General features: G+C 38.9%; 1 protein-coding gene across 7 annotated transcripts in view; it reads left to right on the forward strand.

The window, feature by feature from the left end:
- SCLT1 (sodium channel and clathrin linker 1) overlaps nt 1-18,470 on the forward strand; it is an 81,460-nt gene that overhangs the window by 58,295 nt on the left and 4,695 nt on the right. For 5 of the 7 annotated variants that reach the window (XM_025204521.1, XM_006015611.3, XM_025204528.1 and 2 more), the window contains 2 exons: nt 669-865; nt 18,107-18,185. In XM_025204521.1, the coding sequence (XP_025060306.1) occupies nt 669-865; nt 18,107-18,185 (276 nt within the window). Of the gene's footprint in view, nt 1-668; nt 866-1,453; nt 1,572-18,106; nt 18,186-18,470 lie in introns of those variants that run through there. The other 2 variants (XM_025204512.1, XM_025204517.1) reach the window with 2 other exon arrangements.

Genomic DNA, 18,470 nt, shown 5'->3' on the forward strand with positions numbered 1-18,470 from the left:
CCCCTGGCTGGGCAGGCCCTGCCCCCTCCCTCACCATGGGGGGGCGTTGTTCTGCCGCCCCTATGCCCCTTCTTTCCCCCTCCTCTTCCACCACACAGATTCACCAGCTGGAGGCAACGGTATTGGAAATCAGATCAGTATCGCCAATATGCCTCCTTAAATATTGGGTATTGGTATCGGCCCCCAAAATCTCTATCAGTGCACCCCTAGATGTAAGCCTTTCCCCAAGAGTCTTACATTTTAATGGTACTTCCACATGGCAACCCAAAAGCAAATCTATCCAAGCTAGCTATCTCAGGTACTAATAAGAACATAGCTTCTAGCAGCACAGGGTTCAATATAGGCTGCAAAATCTGCCCACCATCCTGCGTAGATACTTAGGCTGGCCCAAGCTGACCTCTGTGCTGTTATGTTACCGATACCTGAACTAGGTCGTTTAAAGCTAACTTGGCTATATCTATTTCAACTAGAGTCGTACCTTTAAATTGTAGGGGAGAAAAAAGAAAATTACTTGTAGAACATAACTAAACAAAGACGGAGTAACGGCTCCATTATCCTTTATTTTTAAGTCTACTACATGTTTGAATTGGTTTTAGGCAAATATTTCTATTTGAGAGAATAAGTAGAAATTGGACACATTGATTTTGGATTATGTGAACATATTCTAGATAAGCACAATGGAACATGAGCATTTAGTGAAAGAGCACGGATTTGAGGCCCAACTGAAAGAGCTAGAAGATGCTAACCAAAATTCCACTGGTGAACTGAGACGTCTTTTGGTAGCTCAGCAAAAAGCAACAAACCGGTGGAAGGAAGAAACAAAGAAGCTGACAGAAACAACAGAGACCAGGATCAGTAACCTGAAGTAAGTTCAATCTTGTTAGTGTTTTTCTTTAATTAGTTGCACTCTTCAGTTTTGGTCATCATTATGAAATTGTACATGCTGTGGAAATAAATGATGGTGAGCAAAACAGTCCAGTCCAGGGAAAATGTTGCATTTTCTGCAGACAAAAGATGCTGCAAAAGCAACATTTGGAAACTTCTTGCTCAGTTGCTGCACTGTTCCAAATTTAGAAAGGCAAATTTAGAAATTAGAGCTTTCTACCCATTTGACATTTTATTACAGAGAATAGCTGTTACATTTTTTTTCTTTCCAAGTAAACTGTCACGTTTTAGGAAACTTGAGCTCTGGTTTATGAAAATGTCTATACAGTAGAACCCAGTTTCTACTCGGGGTTAAATTCCTAACCAACTAGCTAAGACGAGAGTTTGCAAACTAACAGGGAATGCCTTTGTACCACACGAAAGACCTGCACAGAACAGATGAGCAGTATCTCCCTAATTAAGCAAACTGCTGTGAATTAAGCAAGTTATAAACCACTTGGATATGAAAAATCCAGGTTCCACTATATTTTACACTTCTTGAAGTTACCCTCCTTAAATTCTGTTGCAGATTGTCACTGAATTTCAAGAAAGCTCTGAAAAGCATTGCCTGTTGGAGGCCACATGAGTATTGTCTTCTGATACCAGGTGTTCAAACATGAGGTTATAAAAGCATCTTTTGAATCCATTCAGTTCAGTTTCTGTCTTTTCTGGATAGATATAATTTGTGAAGGACCTTATGGTGTAGGCAAGAGCAATTTTAGGCAAGGTTTTATACAGCTCTTCCATCATACTTATTGTTAAACAAAAACATGTCTATCATATGGCAATCAGAAAGTTAATTCTGACAGATACTTTTGAAGGCTAATCTTACAGCTCATCTTAGTACTTCCACTGTTAGCGATAGTAAAACTGACTATTCCCTGTTAGTTCCAATGCTGCTATTAATGGGATTTGGCAAGTAGACCTATTTGCCCAATGAGTTGCCTGTGTTATCTGCAGGTAGGTACAAAGAAGCAGCGACTCTCTTAATTTCTAAATATCTATCCCAGCAGCAAAGTTAATTGCTATATTCTTTCTCCTTTTTTGTCTACATGAAAATATTAACAACTGGATTTATCAGTTCAGCAAACAGATGTATTACGTATTCTGCATTTATCTAGGCTTTATTCTTTAACTCATGGTGTTGTCCCCCCAACCTCTCAAGAGCATTTTACATGTTCCTAAGATTTAAAAAATACAGAAAACAAGAGGAGAAAGTCTGAATGGCACCTTTTTTACTTTCTGTGTGTTACTGATTATAGTCCATTCTCTAAGCAGTTACAGAAGGAAGTATTCTGGGCTATGTTTTCATTGTGGATAAGATGTGTTCAGTTTTCACATTAGGAAAATGGGTAGGGTACACAAAACAGAGGAAGTTAAAATTCCTTTAAATAGCTTGTTTCACTAAATGCAGGATATATTCAAATGTTCATAATAATATGTAGTAATGTATTTCTTCCTTAGGAAGATAATTATGAAATTATAATGCTGTATTTACTTGCTTACTAACATACACCTTTTCCTCTAAAATTAAAGGGTTTGTCTTAAGTGACAAAAGCTGATTTTTATTCACTGGAATGGGGAGGAATAGAAGCAAGCAGATGCTGTGCTCCTTGCCTCTGGCCCCAGCAACCATAAAGGGTGGAGTCCTATGTTAACCCTCTCACAGCTGTTGCTTTTGGCTGAGCATTGTAGCTTCTGCTTCAGCAGCTGAGCGGCTGCATACAGTATGTAGTATTTTGATGAAGTTTGTGGTATGGAAACAACCCTTCATAATTTACAGGAATTTATATGAAGAGCTAGTTACAGTAAAGAAGTAACAGTCCTGCTACTGTCCCTACAAGGGTTGGGGGCCTAGCTTTGTTGCTGCCCTGCCATGCCAGGAAGTTACTCCTACTTCACACAGACTTTCCAGAGTGTCACTCTGAGTATCTCCAGAGTGACACTCAGTGTTTCCCGGAGGACTTACTCTGTCATACAGTCAGTTATAACTTTGGAAAAAACCTTTTTTCTATGTTATGCTCCCAGAAACAAGATAATGTGTTTTATTTGGGGGCATGTCTTATGTAAGAAAATGCTGTGTAAAGCATAGACAAAAGTTTGTGTTTCAGGTATTGTGAAACTTCAGTTTTCCTTTAACAAGGTGTTAAAGGGAAACATTAAAATGTGAAATTTACAAGTTTTTCACTTTGGAATAACCATTAAATTTGTCACTTTTGAGGCTATTTCTGTTGTACAGGAGCCAAGTTAACTTCTTCTCACTATTTAGCATGAGATTTTGTAAATTGGTGATTGGGAGTAGAGGAAGCATTTATGACTGGCCAATGAGTAGTGAAAGGGTGTACACTGAGGGAGGATCAGCATATGTAATGGATTTCAAAGGAAAACAGCAGAAGGAAGGTGGCCAAATACCATAGCTTGAAGAGACAATGGAAAGGGAATTTTGGGAAGTAGTAAGAAAGAAACGAAAGTTAGAACAAGATTTGTATCTGCGGCTGTCCATAAGAAAGGAGAAAGAAATAGGCTGAGAGAATGAAGCAAGACCTACTAATATGTATGTAATTATTGGTTTTTGTTGTATTTAAGGGTATGTCTGTTTAAAGTTAAAGTTTCTTGATAATATCAACATTATAATAGCTTTAGATAACAAACAGTGATTAGAAAGTTTTAGAAAGCCATATGATTTCTTCAGTTGACAGGGAATTTTGGGGTGGCTGCAGCCTCCCCCGTAGCCACCCCTCCCAGTGCTGCTGCTGCCACCCACCCTGCCCCCTCCTGCTCCAAGCCCAGCCCCACACTGGGAAGAAGCCAGCACATCCCCTGGCCTTGTGCCCACAGCAGGCAGCCCACCCTGTCCCCGCACACAAATCCAGGGGGGCACATGCACCCTAAGGATGTGTTTAGCAGCAGAGAGCTAGCCCCCTCCCTGCGCCCCCTGGACGAGCCGTCTGCAGGTCCGTCCCGCTCCCAGGGTTGCATTCACCACCCTGGCTGGACAGCACCTGTCCCTCCCCTACTCTCCCTCACCATGGGGACCTCGATCTGCCCCACCAAACCCTGTCCCTCCTCCTCCCCTCCCCCCCCGCAGACTTACCAGCTGGACTCTGCTCTCCAAGCTGCCAGACTGCATTCCACGCTGCGTGCATACTGCAGCTGCATGCCTGCATGCAGCATTTATCAGTGACATTATTGGCCAAAAAAATGTCCTGTTATTGGTGCCGATCCAATAAGCGACTGATATATCAATGCACGTCTAGTTTTAGAAGTTTAAAAAAGCTGCTTATGCAACAGCTTTACTAAAAACCATTCAAGATGGGTTTAACCTGCCATGGTTTGGGGATAGAATGCTGTTTCAAATCATTTTATTCTGATTTTACTTTTCATGGGGTAACCATTATATACTTTTCTTAACCTGCCTGTGCTTCATTTTGGAAAGTTTTCCAGATTTTCTTACACAAAGTGTCTTTATGAAAAGAAACTAAATTCATAACTCACAGCTCTTCTATGAGCTACGCATCTTGTTTTTCAAGCATTTATTAATTAACAGATTAGTATAGCTTTGACTAAATGTAATTAGTCAACTCTTGCAGCTGCTTTTTTATCATCTTATGTCACTGTTTGACTACAGAAGAACAATGGATGTAGTGTTTCAAAGCAAAGTAAGGTTACACAATTAAATCTGGGCTATATCCTGTCTTACAAAAAACAAAGAAATGCTGAAACTGTTTTTCACAGCTCAACATATGGGGTCATAACTAATGTTGGAGATGATCGAACAAAATTTTCAGTTTACGGAAAGAAAACCCCAGCATTCCAAGGGGCATGTCTACACATGTGCTTTACTGCGCAATAGACTAATTTACTGCAAAGTAAAGCATCACCATCTAAACATGCATGGAAATTGGGCCAGTGTAGACTAATTTAGTGTAGACAGCACTGTCAGATACAGGTACTATTAATTGCACATGTAGGCACACCCAGGGAAAGTGAAATGACCAGTGAAAACAAACACTTTGGGCATCTATACACATGCTTCGGGGGTGGGGGGGGGGAGGTGCTTTAATTAGAGCGGCTCTGATACTCACTCTAATTAAAGCACCCACAGTGTCATGTTTATTCAGCATCCCACACTTCAAAACGTCAGCAGAGGTGCTTGAACTAAAACTCATTGGACAAGCATTAGTTCAAGTGCCCCCACCGCCATTTTGAAGCATGGGGACTCTGAATGGACATGACATGGAGGCTGCTAGGGTGCATTAATTAACATGCTTAGGTAGATTTGATTATCACATGTCGAAGCAGATGTCCAACACATGTATAGGTGCCCTCTCTCTCAAAGCTATTATGAGCAGGACTAGAACATTAAAACATTTCCATAATGGATCAGAAGCTTCAATTGAAATCAAATTGCTGATGGAAATAAACTGAAAAAAACATAACAAACAGTTTTTTCTTTGAACCTGCATGAAAAATGAATAGCCTATTTTGAAAATGTCCTATTTATGTGTCAGGACTGTCCATATAGTAGTGCCTGGGAATATCCTGCAAATATTTGACATCCCATTTACTGGTGTAATAGCTATTTCATCAGACAGGACTGCCTTGATGAGCAGAAGAGGAAAAAATCAGTTCTTTCCATATTAAAAGCTGTAAATCTACACACACTCCATGTGGAAAGCCTATATCATTTTGGCAGATGTTCTGTATTAATTCTATACCAAACAATTTCACCTTTTGGAGATGATTTCATAGTTTATGTTTATCATTCTTTCTCTGATCACATATTCTATGAAATATGTGGAAGGAATTATTTTAGATGTGATCTGAAAACAGTAACAACAGAAACTGATCAGAGTAATTTGCTAAAACAAGTTTGCCATTTAAACTGACATAAAGAACTTTGTTATTACATCTATATTCTTAGTGATTGGTTCTCTGATATCTTGAAAAGTGCCATTACAATATTGGTAATTAAATATCATCTACAATGGTAAATAGAAAGCCAACTTAAATATTTTACATGTTTTGCACTACCCTACAAAGGTATGGAGTACAGAATGTGATTGATGCACAAATTAGCCATGGTGTTTATGAAAGAGAATTTCTGCAAAATAAAGTCTTTGCTGTATTATAAACTAACAGATTTCATATGTTAATTTTGAAATATTAGTGTAGTTATTTTGAGTGCGGATATCTTCTAGACATTCAAAACACCTCTTGTCAAGAACCAAGAAATATTGCAGGTTATTTATCCAAAAGTAAAATAATTTTGAGACAAACACCTCAATGGTTTTGTAACAAAAATCAGCAAAAACCTTAAGTAGAATAGTGGCAGAACTCCAATGTGGTAAAACACATTTTAAAACTGATCACCAGTTGGAAAGTAGGCTTGGACTGAGCTGATATAATAGTCTTTCAGTATATTATGGTCTGACTGCTTATGGTACAAAATTAAGTAAGGTTTATGCAACTACAAGGAAAACCTAGCTTTCTTGAACATATATTAACCACCTTTACAGTAGCAGGATGTTGGTCACCGTGGTCCCTTCTGCTTTACCTGTGGAAGGTTAGGATGTTATGTCTTGTGTTGTGTCAGGGGTGACTGTGTAGTTTTGCTAAGAGGTTAGACAGTGGACTTGTATAGGATGGTTTGAATAGGAATAATCCTGCCTCAGGCAAGGGGTTGAACTATAGGACTTGCGGGGGTCCCTTCCATCCCTACTTGTCTACGATTCTATATTTTAGAACTTGTTTAATAGGCCTGTGCGAAGCAGCAAGTATTTGCTTTGGATTCAGCCGATTTGTAGGGACAGGGGTGTGAGGGGGGCAGATCGATGTCCCCACGGCAAAAGAGGGATTGGAGCTGGGGCTGGGACAAGCTGCCCAGCCAAGACCGGGGGATGCGGGACTTGGGGAGGGGGGCTTCCACCATCACATGCCACCAGTCCAGGAGCCACGCTTCTGGTGGCTCCTCCAATGGCTCTCGCCACTGGTCTTGGAGGGCACGAGAGCGGGCATGTGCCCCCAGATCTGCACTGGGCAGGCCGGGCTGCACTCTGGACGGGTGGTGGAAAGCACTGGGAGCAGGGGCTATGTCTTCCCGCCACTTGCCCAGCTGAGACTAGGAGGTCTGGGATGGTGCTGCTGCACTACCTTGGACCAGTGGTACACAGCTTTGTAAGCTGCTTCAGCCTCCCTGTACCTTGTGGACAAGCTGCGGCTTCACCCTGCCCCAACAGGGCACAGCGACAGGGCATGGGGGCAGGCATCTGCACCCAGGTTGGAGTGGGGCCAGCAGCAGGGGTTGTGGAGAATTTTAGGTTGGCTGCAACCCCCCAACACAGACTGGCAGTGGGGGCTTGCTGCCCAGAGCACAGCAGTGGCTCCACCCGCCCTGTGGAGCACAGCCCAGTGCGGACCAGCAGTGAGAGCTGCCAGAGGAGCCACCAGAAGAGCAGCTCCTGGACCAGCATCACACGGTGGCGCACAGCGGCAGAAGCCCCCCTCCCCGAGTCCCACCCCAGCTGGGCAACTTGGCTCAGCCCCAGCCCCAATCCCTCCCTCACTGTGGAGGCATTGATCTGCACCCCGCCATGTCCCTTCCCTCCCCCCTCCATCCACCAAAACAGACTTACACCTGGAAGCAGCTGTGTCCCACATCAAAGTTAGAACCTGGAAATGGGGTCGCAGTTTACAAATGTTGTTAGCACCGTTTGTCGTAACTCAAACCGGCATAAGTTGAAGACTTCCTGTATGGAAGATCACCCCATCCTTCTCCCTCTTCTCAGTTTCTGTTTGCTGCAACCCTTATGAATCTCGGAAGGCTTCCGATTCAATTCAGACCTTTTAATGGGTCTCCCGATTCGATTCAGATTTGAAGATTCGGCCACCGACTCAGACCAAATCTCCTCCAAATTGAATCGGCTACCGAAGCTTCGCACAACCCTAATGTTTAAATTTAATCTCATCTTCCTCGCACACACCACACACAAACATGTATAAGCATGTATATGCGTGTGGATGTTTTGGTGGTTATAAATTGTAACTTGGAGATGAAGTTACTTTACTTTAGAATGCAAGAAATACTAGGTTCAAAGCCAGAAATGTAGATTGACATTGTGTCTTGTCGAAGTTCCCCTGCAAGTTCCAGTTATAAAAGAGGTAGTAGTGTCATAACATGTACAAATCAGATCCAGATGAAGACCACCAATTTACTTGTGACTTGAGAGCATAAACCACATTTATCCAAAGTCTCCAGAGATGATGGATATATTATATCCATCCATATATGCTGCTTTTTTTTCCTTTCCAATCCGTGAAATATCAATTTAAGTAAAAAATGACATGTAGTCATTTTGATTATTCCTTTTGATAGGCAAAGAATTAACACTTTCGCAGAGGAACTGAAAAAAGTAGAAAGGGGCTAAGGTGATAGAAGTTTTCCTTAATTTTAGTACATAGTGATAATAATTTAGGATTGCAGTCAGCAAAAAGCTGCTCTATTTTAATGTCTAGAACCAGCATTAGAACACTGATTCAGTGCACCATAGGCATAAATTTAAACACCTTCATTTATCTTTTTTAAAAATATGCATTTGAAATCCATTCAGTACTTGTAGACAGTGAATCAATGTGTGATAGATTGTGTTGCAATTAGTCAAATTCACGGGAAGTTTAAATACCCAGTGTCATCTCACAGTATCATTATCTTTTAAAGGTAGGTGTACTTACTTTCAATAATTCCCTTTTCTTTTATGTTGTTACTTGGGACAGCTGCATAAAACGGGAAATTTGTTCGTAATCAGTCATCTGATTTTGCTTCTTGTGTCCTACTTTTAAATCCTGCCCTGCTGCTTGTGACGTCACAAAATCAGTTTCTACCATTATGATCTCAGTGTTAAAAAAAATGTCATGAATTCACATGAAGAATAAGCAAGAGAAGCACATTATCTAATGAACAAAGATTCTATTCTGAGAACAGGGGAAAACAGAAAATAAGGATGCTGTATAAAATTGCTTCTAACTGTAATCTTTTGTTTTCCATAACCCATCAGCTAGTACTAAAGGATAAATTACCCAAGATTTGTTAAAAAGGGTTTAAAAGAAACAAAATGTCAGTGGTGTCACAATAACAAGGTAAACATTGTTTTTAACAAAATCACACAGTAGCATTTGTGACTTCTGTAGAAACATATTCAATCTAATCACTATAAACTATGTTTAAATCAATTTGCATCATTCCAGAAATTTAGGACCAAATCCTTGTAACACAAGGATGTGCAATTTTACTCATCAGATTAGTCTTACAAAGACAGTGTTGTCAGTATGCCTAAAATTAAATATGTATGTGTGTTTGTATTCCTGGGGGATGGGAAAACAAAAGGCTGTTAAGTAGTTAGTCCACCTCCTTTTTAATGGAAGATTATCCTTTCTGTACATTTATTATTACATCATCTAGTCCACTGGTTCTCATTTTATAAAAAAATCAAGGCACCCTTGTTAGTCTCCCCCTGGCTGCCTGTCATACAGCCCTCAATGGCTTGCCAAAACTCAGTAAGTGGCCCTCCCCCTGAAATAATTGCCTGCCCCTGCAGTCTAACCTCAGTTCCTGCTACTTTTTCTATAAAATTCCAATTATCGTGGCAACCTTACATCAGGTACAAAGTGCTTCAAATAAAACTGGCTTTGTCATTTTCTTCAATCCTGCTACTATCCTTTAAATATTTGTGCCAGATTGCAGTTTTCTTCCTCCTTGTCTTCAAATTTCCAACAGCTCTGTTTCCATCTAAGTAGTCTCCCATCTCCCCATCCCTTACCTACATAAAATAAGGCCATACTGATTTGTGATTAGGAAGATTGAAGCGGTAGCCCTTTAGGAATGACATAAAATAATTAATGAATAATGAAAAGCTAATATTGCTTTTTGTATACACTCGATTCAGGTTTACTTCCAGTGTGATAAATTTTGTAAATTAATGACGCATTTGCTAAAGAAAATAATGATTGTTCCTCTTTTTACTGTTTGCTGTTGAAACAGGGCTTTTTTCTTAACATCAAAGAAATGTTTTACAGTCTTTGATATGGTTCACAAGAAAAGACACTATAATTATGCATTACTGTATGCTCCAGTGCAATACCATCTCTTGTACTACAGTGCAGATTTTCTCCTAAAGTGCTCACATTCTGGATTATCCAGATTCAATATAGTTTTAGTGTTTGGTAAATGGAGGGTCTTTTTTGTAATTTGTTTTGTATAAAGCTCTATTAGCACCTTACACACATTGGAAACATTCCATTAAGAGACTTTTATATTACAGTTTGCATTATATTTTTGTATCCTTTCTAAGGACATTTGCATGAAAAGAAGATTTTTAAGAGTTGTTCTGCTCTTGTTCATACAGTTCCTGAAGTTCTGTTTATTTTATAATCTCCGCAGCACTGAGTTGTGATCTCACAAACAGAGTTAGGATTTTAGAAATAAGTGGCAGATTCAGTAAACTTATATAAAAGGTCTTATTTTTGTGCCCATGTCTTTTATAATTAAAAAAATTAATCTTTTATCATTTAAAAACTTCTTTAAAAAAGCACTGTTTATTTCAAAGGCAGTGTTTTCAATTAGACATCAGTAGCTGTTTAAGATTTAGTGAATATTTAGTTGATATTCATTAATTTAGTACTAAATGTAATATCTTATGTATTTTTAGCTTCTGGTTGATAGGATCTTTCTATATTTAGAATATATATTTAAAGCATTATTTAAGATAATTGTTTAGATATCTAAATTGTAAGGATCACTTTTAGCCTCAGAAAAATGCCAAATATTTATACTTTTAATACTGAAGTCTCTCCAGGATTGGGATAAAGTTTTCACAGGAAATACAGAAAATCCATGTTTACATTCCTATGAGGATACATCTGCTGTCACAAACAGAGAAAACAAAGTGTTGTCAGTTTCCAAATAATGCTCACTCAAAGAAGTATCTTTTTAGGTAAAAAATAGAGAAAGAAAGGAAGTGCAAATGAAAGTTTGTATATAAGGCAGGCTGTCTATTTGGCATCTACGTTATGGCTTTGTCCAGGACCAGCAGTATGTCTGTGCAGGAAAATGAAGCTTTAATTTAGCTGGCATGGGTAATAAGAGCAGTAAGGATGTGGTGGCATAGGTTAGCAAAAAAATAGTCATCTGGGTATCAAAAATATACTGCAGTGGCTACCTAGTGTTCAGGCCTAAGCCATTAGGGACCAGATCCTATTCTATCTCTTAGGCCAGAGGTCGACAGACTGTTGTCAGTGTGGGCCAGAGCTTACAACCTGGTTGTCACTGCACACTAAAGTCTCCGCCCCTTCCCCCCTCCAAGTGGCTGACTGCCAGACCTCCATGGCTGGATCTAGCCTGTAGGCCTTAGGTTGCTAACCCCTGTGTTAAGCACTTAAAAAGTAGTTAATACAAAATATAGATGGGTCCTCCTGATGCTCACTACTTTTTGTGGCATAGTCTTACAGCTAAAGTGGAGTCATATTATGAAAACAGTTATGTTAATGTTTTTTCCAGTCTAGAGCAGGATAGAATAGGACTATACTTAAGTGACTACATCCATGACTAATAGGTGGAACAGGATCTGTCCTTGAGTCTTCACTGTTATTGTTATCCATCCTAGCTCAATCATAGTTGGAATTGGCATTTCTACAACCACACTTTGACTTAGCTGTAAATATATAATATAAATGGTATCACATAAATCAAGGGTTGGCAACATACAAACCAAGAGCTGGATCCAGCCCACAGAGATTCTTTCTGACTTACTGTGTTAGCAGGGAGTCACCGAGCAGGTGGCCCCAGGGCAATGAGACCCCAAGAAACACCTCCACTGGGTCCCCAGGATGGGGTTGGAATGCCTGTAAATCCACCAGGCCCTGGGACTCACCTGCAGGGTCAGAGGCGGTGTGGACAAGAGACCCTCAGGCGCCACCACTGCCCTACTTCATCAGCTCATGCCGGATGCAAATAGGCCAGCGTGCAGGGGCTGTCACAAAAGTGTGCCCCATGCCAGCAGAAGAAAAAAAAAAAGAGTCCTGGGACCATGACAGCAGGAACATGGAGCCTGAGTAGAGCGTGCCCCGGCAGGTACAAAGTGAGCAGGGTTGAGCCTGCTCGCCTGAGTAAAGGCTCAGAGGACCTAAACCCTGACAAAGAAGAGGGAGCAACACACTGTGCAGGACCCAGAGGGACATTATATGCCCAGGGGAACAATGCGAGCTCTAATTGTGAGTTTGTTCTGGGAAGCCAGGACTTCATATTGACTGTAAAATTAATATGTGTAGGCATATTAGAAGAATTATAAGCCTAGGTTAGCCCTGCTGGACATTGTAGTAAAAACCCCATGGACTGTGATTAAAGGGGTAGAAATCCTAACCACCAGGGCTGCAAAGACGCAGGACTGATGATAGCTTGATGCTGGGGCTGGAGAAAGGGGACTGATACCCTCTGGCAGTGTGAGTGTGAAAAAAGGACCTGAATGCTTGGTGCAGAACCCAGGCATGGACAGCTTGTTCGCCCAGACATAGCAACAGACAGGACAGGCTCAAGTCTGGCCTGTTGAGTGGCTAGCTGATTGATTATACCATGTTTCCACTAGATGGCTCGCAGCCTGGCAAGGGTGTAAGATCTGGTTAGCGTAAAGATAAGGTGTAAGGGGAGGCAGAACCCCAAGGATCAACAACCCTGGGTGCTCAAGTGGGCAAACACTATCAATCAAGGATTCTCCCCTCTTGTGAATAAGATCAAGGCATGGTGGACAAGACAGAGGGTGTACCTTGTTAACACAAGCGAACATAAGCCAAGCTGTCCAGCCCTAAGAACTAGTGTTCAATGGACGAAAGTGCCAGATCTCAGCAGCAGAGTCGGGTTGGACACAACCGTCCACACCCACCAAGCACAGGATTGTGAGTGAGAAAGCTATGATAAGCACAGGACTGCAACCTAGGAGAAGACAGACTTGGCAGAAGAACTGGGGGTAGAACAGTATTTCCTGCCATGAAGCAAACACTCCAATGGTTGGCAAATGGGTTTTGACTTCGAGCAACCCTTTATAGACAACCGTACTGCCTCAGACAAGAAATTGACCCCACTGATTTTAATAGGGGGTTGACCTAGTGTCTGACCAGATTCAGGCCTCATGTTAACACATTTGTTCCAATGGGTCTTGACCTGGTATCCAAGAAATGTTTTCTAAGTCTGAGCCCAGCCTGTATTCAGACCAAACTGTGTCAGTCCAACCCACTGTTAGTGTAAGGTTGCCAACCCCTCACATGTACCACCAAAGGCTTAGTTAGACAGCCAAAAGGCACTAAAAAGGAAAGAACATATACCAAGTCCTTTAATAAAAGCAGAAATTAAAGGAATCTGACCAAGCTGTAAGTAAATTTGTAGCTCTCACTGACAAGTTAGCATATATAGGCCATATTGTTAATGTGATTTTAGTAAGTCTGCAAAAGACACAGAACTTGCTGGCTTAAAACTTTTTCAAATTACTCTTGCCAGAAATGTTGGCCTGCACTATGCAGAAGGTCAGGCTAAATTAACATAATTGTCCCTGCTGGCCTTCAAATCTATGAAAAATTTATAGCAGGATATGTCCTGAATTTGGGGACAAGGGAAGGAATTAAAGTAAATTGAAAAAATGACTTGGCAGATAACTAGGGACCATGCATAATATTTTAGAAAAGCCCAATGAAGTCCTTTTTGCTATGTGACATCACCAGAGAGCTGGGAAAATAGCACTTCCCTCCTAAACATGGTTCTAGCAGGACTAGGGCTAGAGCAATAATGACAAGAAATACTGTAAATGTCATTTGAAACATGTAATAAATTGTCCAGTAAGTGGCCTTTAGCAGAGGAAAAGACGACTGGAGACATACACATGTAGACAAAATAATTTGTCCAGGAAAATCCTAATTCTGAAAAATTTGATCATGTTTGTATTGAGCAACATCCGATTCTGCCAGTAATCACACTTAAATCAGTGGATGATTGCATAGTAAAAATACTACACCATGCAAATAAAGGCAGCAGCAGCTGATTAAACTATTTCCTTTGAAACTAAATTTCTACATAAGTTTACAAAGAACCATATAACTACCAATATGGCTAAGTACAGGGTTTCCCTCAAACACAAGTAAATTAAAAATGTTTTAATATTACTCTCAAAATTGCATTTGGAAATTAGGAATTTAATAAATGGAAAAATATTAGTTATACATTTAGCAGTCTACTAAATAGAGTATGGGAAAGTTGTTTTCACTTAATAGAAGACTGAATTTGTGCCTCAACATTACATTAAAGTAATCTTGTCTTCAAGAGTCAACCTATGATGTGTTCCAGCAAATAAGCTGAGGAGTGGCATACATTTTAAAAACTTTCTTCAGTTATTAGCAATCATCCAAGAGGATGACATAGCTTATGTTTGTTGAAATACACTTCTTTTTATTCTTAACATTATCCTAACCTGCACATAACTTCCTCAAGTATCTTTATTTCTGTTTCTGCCACTGAAACATTCACTTTTTCATGGTAATGGTATCCATCTCATGTTTAATCATGCACATTTCTCCATAGCCTCAGGCTGTCCACTTATAACTATCTTCCTTGTGAAAGTTGGCCATTTTGAGTTTTATTTAGCAGTTGGCCATATTTGTGTACTTGGACATACTGTACAGTGTGTTAAATGAGTGTTTCAGAGCGTTTGAGCTGAAGGAGACTTCCCCTGTTTCTAAAACATTATTATTGGCTGTGCTTCTGTAATGTTTGGCATTGATAGCTGCTTTTTTTAAGACATTCATTAAAAAAAAATTAACAGGATGAGAGACAGCTGCAGGTACTGGCAGTCTGCAAAATGCATAATTACTAAGAGTAACTGAAGCATATTATAGTATAATTCAACTGAAAAAACATCTGTCCCATGCTATATTTGTCATACGAGAGTTTTGTAGAAAGTACTTACTACAGCTGGCAGATTTATCACCCATCTGCCAAAATACTAACAGCTCACCTTTGGTTCCTACTTATTTAACAAAGACAATATGGAGTAGACATTTATTTGATCAACTTCGTTTAAAAAAAAATTTCACTTGGTCTTATTGAAGTCTCAAATAAAAAATTTAACAGTCCTCATGGATCAATTATTGATGCCAAGAACTGTTTTGTCTTCCTTGTGGATTATAAGGCAAAATTGTTTCCTCGTAAACATACAGCCAGTGTAATATAAATATAACTTCATAGTATAAAGCTGAAAATGATCGCATCCATGCTGGTCTGTCCTATTGAGAATGTCAATTCATCACCTGCTCACCTAAGCAAAAAAGGCATAGATACATTTTAAATCCCAAATACCAAATATAGTACTGAAAAATATTCTTTGTTTGGCCCCTTAAATGATATTAAAGAGAAGTTCTCTTTCAGGTGATTGTGCTCACTGTTGGTGTTCATGTGCTTCTAGTAGTCAGTTTACAGAGTTTTTTCTTGGCAGTACCTGTTGAGTATACCTGTCCCTCCTTTTGCCCTATGCCAATCTGATGTGGTGGCACAGGTCCAGCCACTGTGAGGATGTGCATATGGGTGACAAATTTTGAACTACAGTAACTTCTCTTTCCAAAATTTAGTAACTTCCTTACTTTCAAAACTGTTTAATAACATGTATTAAATATTATTTTAAAATATTATTATTAAAAAAATAATGTTACTTATATTTGAATACATAAACAACCTTTATACTATTAGGAAATTGTCTGAACTCCACTGCTAGTGAAGTATATCAAAACGCTGTTGTTGTCTTGGAATGACTAGTTAGCTCATAGAACCAATATATAAATAAACCAAATGAATGATATGCAGATGGTTGAATCACTATTCACATTCTGTAGTCAGCGTTCAAGAATTAGCTGATCACTTGAGGCCCTATCTAGAAAATACTTACACTTAGGTTTATTTACATCATTGACTTCTTAAAGACAATTTATTATAGTGAAGTTAATGAGGATAAGGTGTTGCAGCATCTAACCAGGCCTTTAATAATCTTAATCTGCATAGTTCAATAAAGAAAAAAAAATCACTCATATTAAAAAAAAACATGCAAAAGGGCAAAGGGATAAATTTAACATATGTTTAAATCTGTAATGCTACATCAGCATGTATAATAGTGGTCAGTTTTAAATTGATAGGTAGTAGCATGGTGTTCTTATAGTTCTGATTGAGTTTGGTCATTGAAGAACTAGAAGAACAGCATGCTGCTTTAGAAGTGTAAGAGGAGAATAATCTGACAAATGTATTCCTGCTTCATTTCTTAAAACTACTGTCATAGAGCTTTAATGTACAATTATACGTGGAACTGTAACAAAGTTAAATTAGGGGAAGAAGCAAGGCAGCTGTGATAATAAAAGGATATGGATCAGTTTTCATTTCTTATTTTTAAAAAACTAGAATTTAAGTATTTGAAGAAGCTTTAAAAATTCAAGTTTTAAAGGGGAAGTAAAGTATAAGTTGTGAGTGAATATTTTATTTTGGATGTGTTGGTCCCACATAGGAGAGGTGATGACTAATTTAACTTTATTTCAGTTCCAGTACACAACAGTATTATTTTCACTTAGAGAATGAAGATCTCCAAGCTAATAATAGGACAAAATTGTTAAAATGATGGGGGCTTGCAAACCCTTTATCTGGCAGTGGCTTTCACATTCTAAGAATAGAAGCTGAAGCTTTCAAGTACATCTGGACTGTACATCTGGTCCATCTAAGGCAATGAGAGACTCTTAATTGAATTTAATGGAGTTTCGTTGTGGCTTTATGACAGTAGTTTTAAGAAATGAAGCAGGAACATTTCTACTGTTGAATGAAGTGCCCTGTTCTAACAAATTCAATTACGGTATCATCATAACTAGATTGGAAAGGTAGCTAGTTAGCTGATCTAGCCCTTGTTGACCAGATTTCTAAATTAGCATTCACAGAATATGTGTGGAAAAGATGAGCTGGATTTGTTCACTTGTTTGTCTACACCTGTGCATGTATATTTTTTTTAAGTTAGCACCCTACCTATAAACTAAATTCCTTACAGTCATTTTCTAGGGTCTGTATTAAGTATACAAAGTATTTAGTGCCTTGGTAGTGTTTTATTTTAAAGTTGTGTTTTCTCTTGGATATTTTTTCTTTGAGCTAATGAAATTTTTAACATTACATTTTACAGTAATTCTTAGCAGATGGACTGCATTCAGTGCTTGAATGTCAGTGGACTTGCATCTGCCTAGCACTCAGGTTATTTAGACCAGAACTTTTAAAGTTTCCAAGTTTGGTATTAGTGTCCTCTCATTTTCCCAGAATGATAATATGACTGAAGATGGAAACATTTTAGTGTTTTTATTTGGCATTTTTTAAATATTACAAAATGCTCAAAGGAAATAAAAGAAAAAAATAAGCTACAGGTAAGGGTTTCTCCAATTGATAAATTTCTGTTTTAAGTTATGTCATTCAACTGCAGTGTTTTTGCTTCTCCTCTCCATCAGATCAAGTTGTTGTCAACTTCCTTTCCTCTGTCCTGTTTTTCCTTCACATACAATTGATGCAAATTCCTCTATGCTAAAGTATTAACTTTGGTTGTGAAGTGCTAGTTATACCTTGCTACAATACTTTCCTATCTATATGTTGTACTGACAAGGCTGTGCCTAGATTTTTAAAGATTAGAATGAGCGTATATGTTTTACATACTTCAAATTATGCAGAGAACTAGTTCCCTGAATTTGTAGTTCCCCAACATTAATGTTAGCTTAGTTGACCTAACTAAACTAATGACTTGTTTATTTACCTGAAAGTTTAAAATTTGCACATCCAGCTTATATTTGTAGTCAATATAATTGATTCTGTATTTGTAAAACATTGATATTGCAGACTTATGGCAGTACCAAAGGTTATTTGCCTTCAAAACAAATATGCCTTATACCTCTACTATTACACATTTAAGTCTATATCATTTGGAAGGGAGAATCGGAATGCATTTGGTGTGTGTGTGTTGTCAACAACATTATAATTAAAATGGACCATAAACCCTAGCAAACTTCAGAAAAGTACCTATTAAGTATTATTCAGATAGCAGATGCATTACTTTACATTAATCAGCTTCTTTCTTCTGATTGATAGAAGTGAGCTATGTCAACAAAAACTTCACACTCAAGAGCTGCTTTCTCAGCTGGAAATAGCAACTGAAAAGGTAATAGAGGTAAGATAATGGCTCTCATGGGAACTACTTTCAGCTATAACCTGATGTGCATGCAGTAGACTCTTACCAGGAACCCTATCCAGATGAGTTATATTGTTACTTTATAAATGCCTGTGAAGATACTTAGAATTTTTTACTGGAATAGTTCTAAGATTGAAAAGTTTACCATCGTATTTTTGCTGAGAATTAATGGACAGATGCCAGGAATAGAAGTTAATGCAAGTCCCAAATGATGAAACATAAGGAAGGACAGTGTAAATTGTCAGTGATTCAGAAAAAGTCACA

Source organism: Alligator sinensis, unplaced genomic scaffold (assembly GCF_000455745.1).
Source record: "Alligator sinensis unplaced genomic scaffold, ASM45574v1 scaffold150_1, whole genome shotgun sequence".
NCBI lineage: Eukaryota > Metazoa > Chordata > Crocodylia > Alligatoridae > Alligator > Alligator sinensis.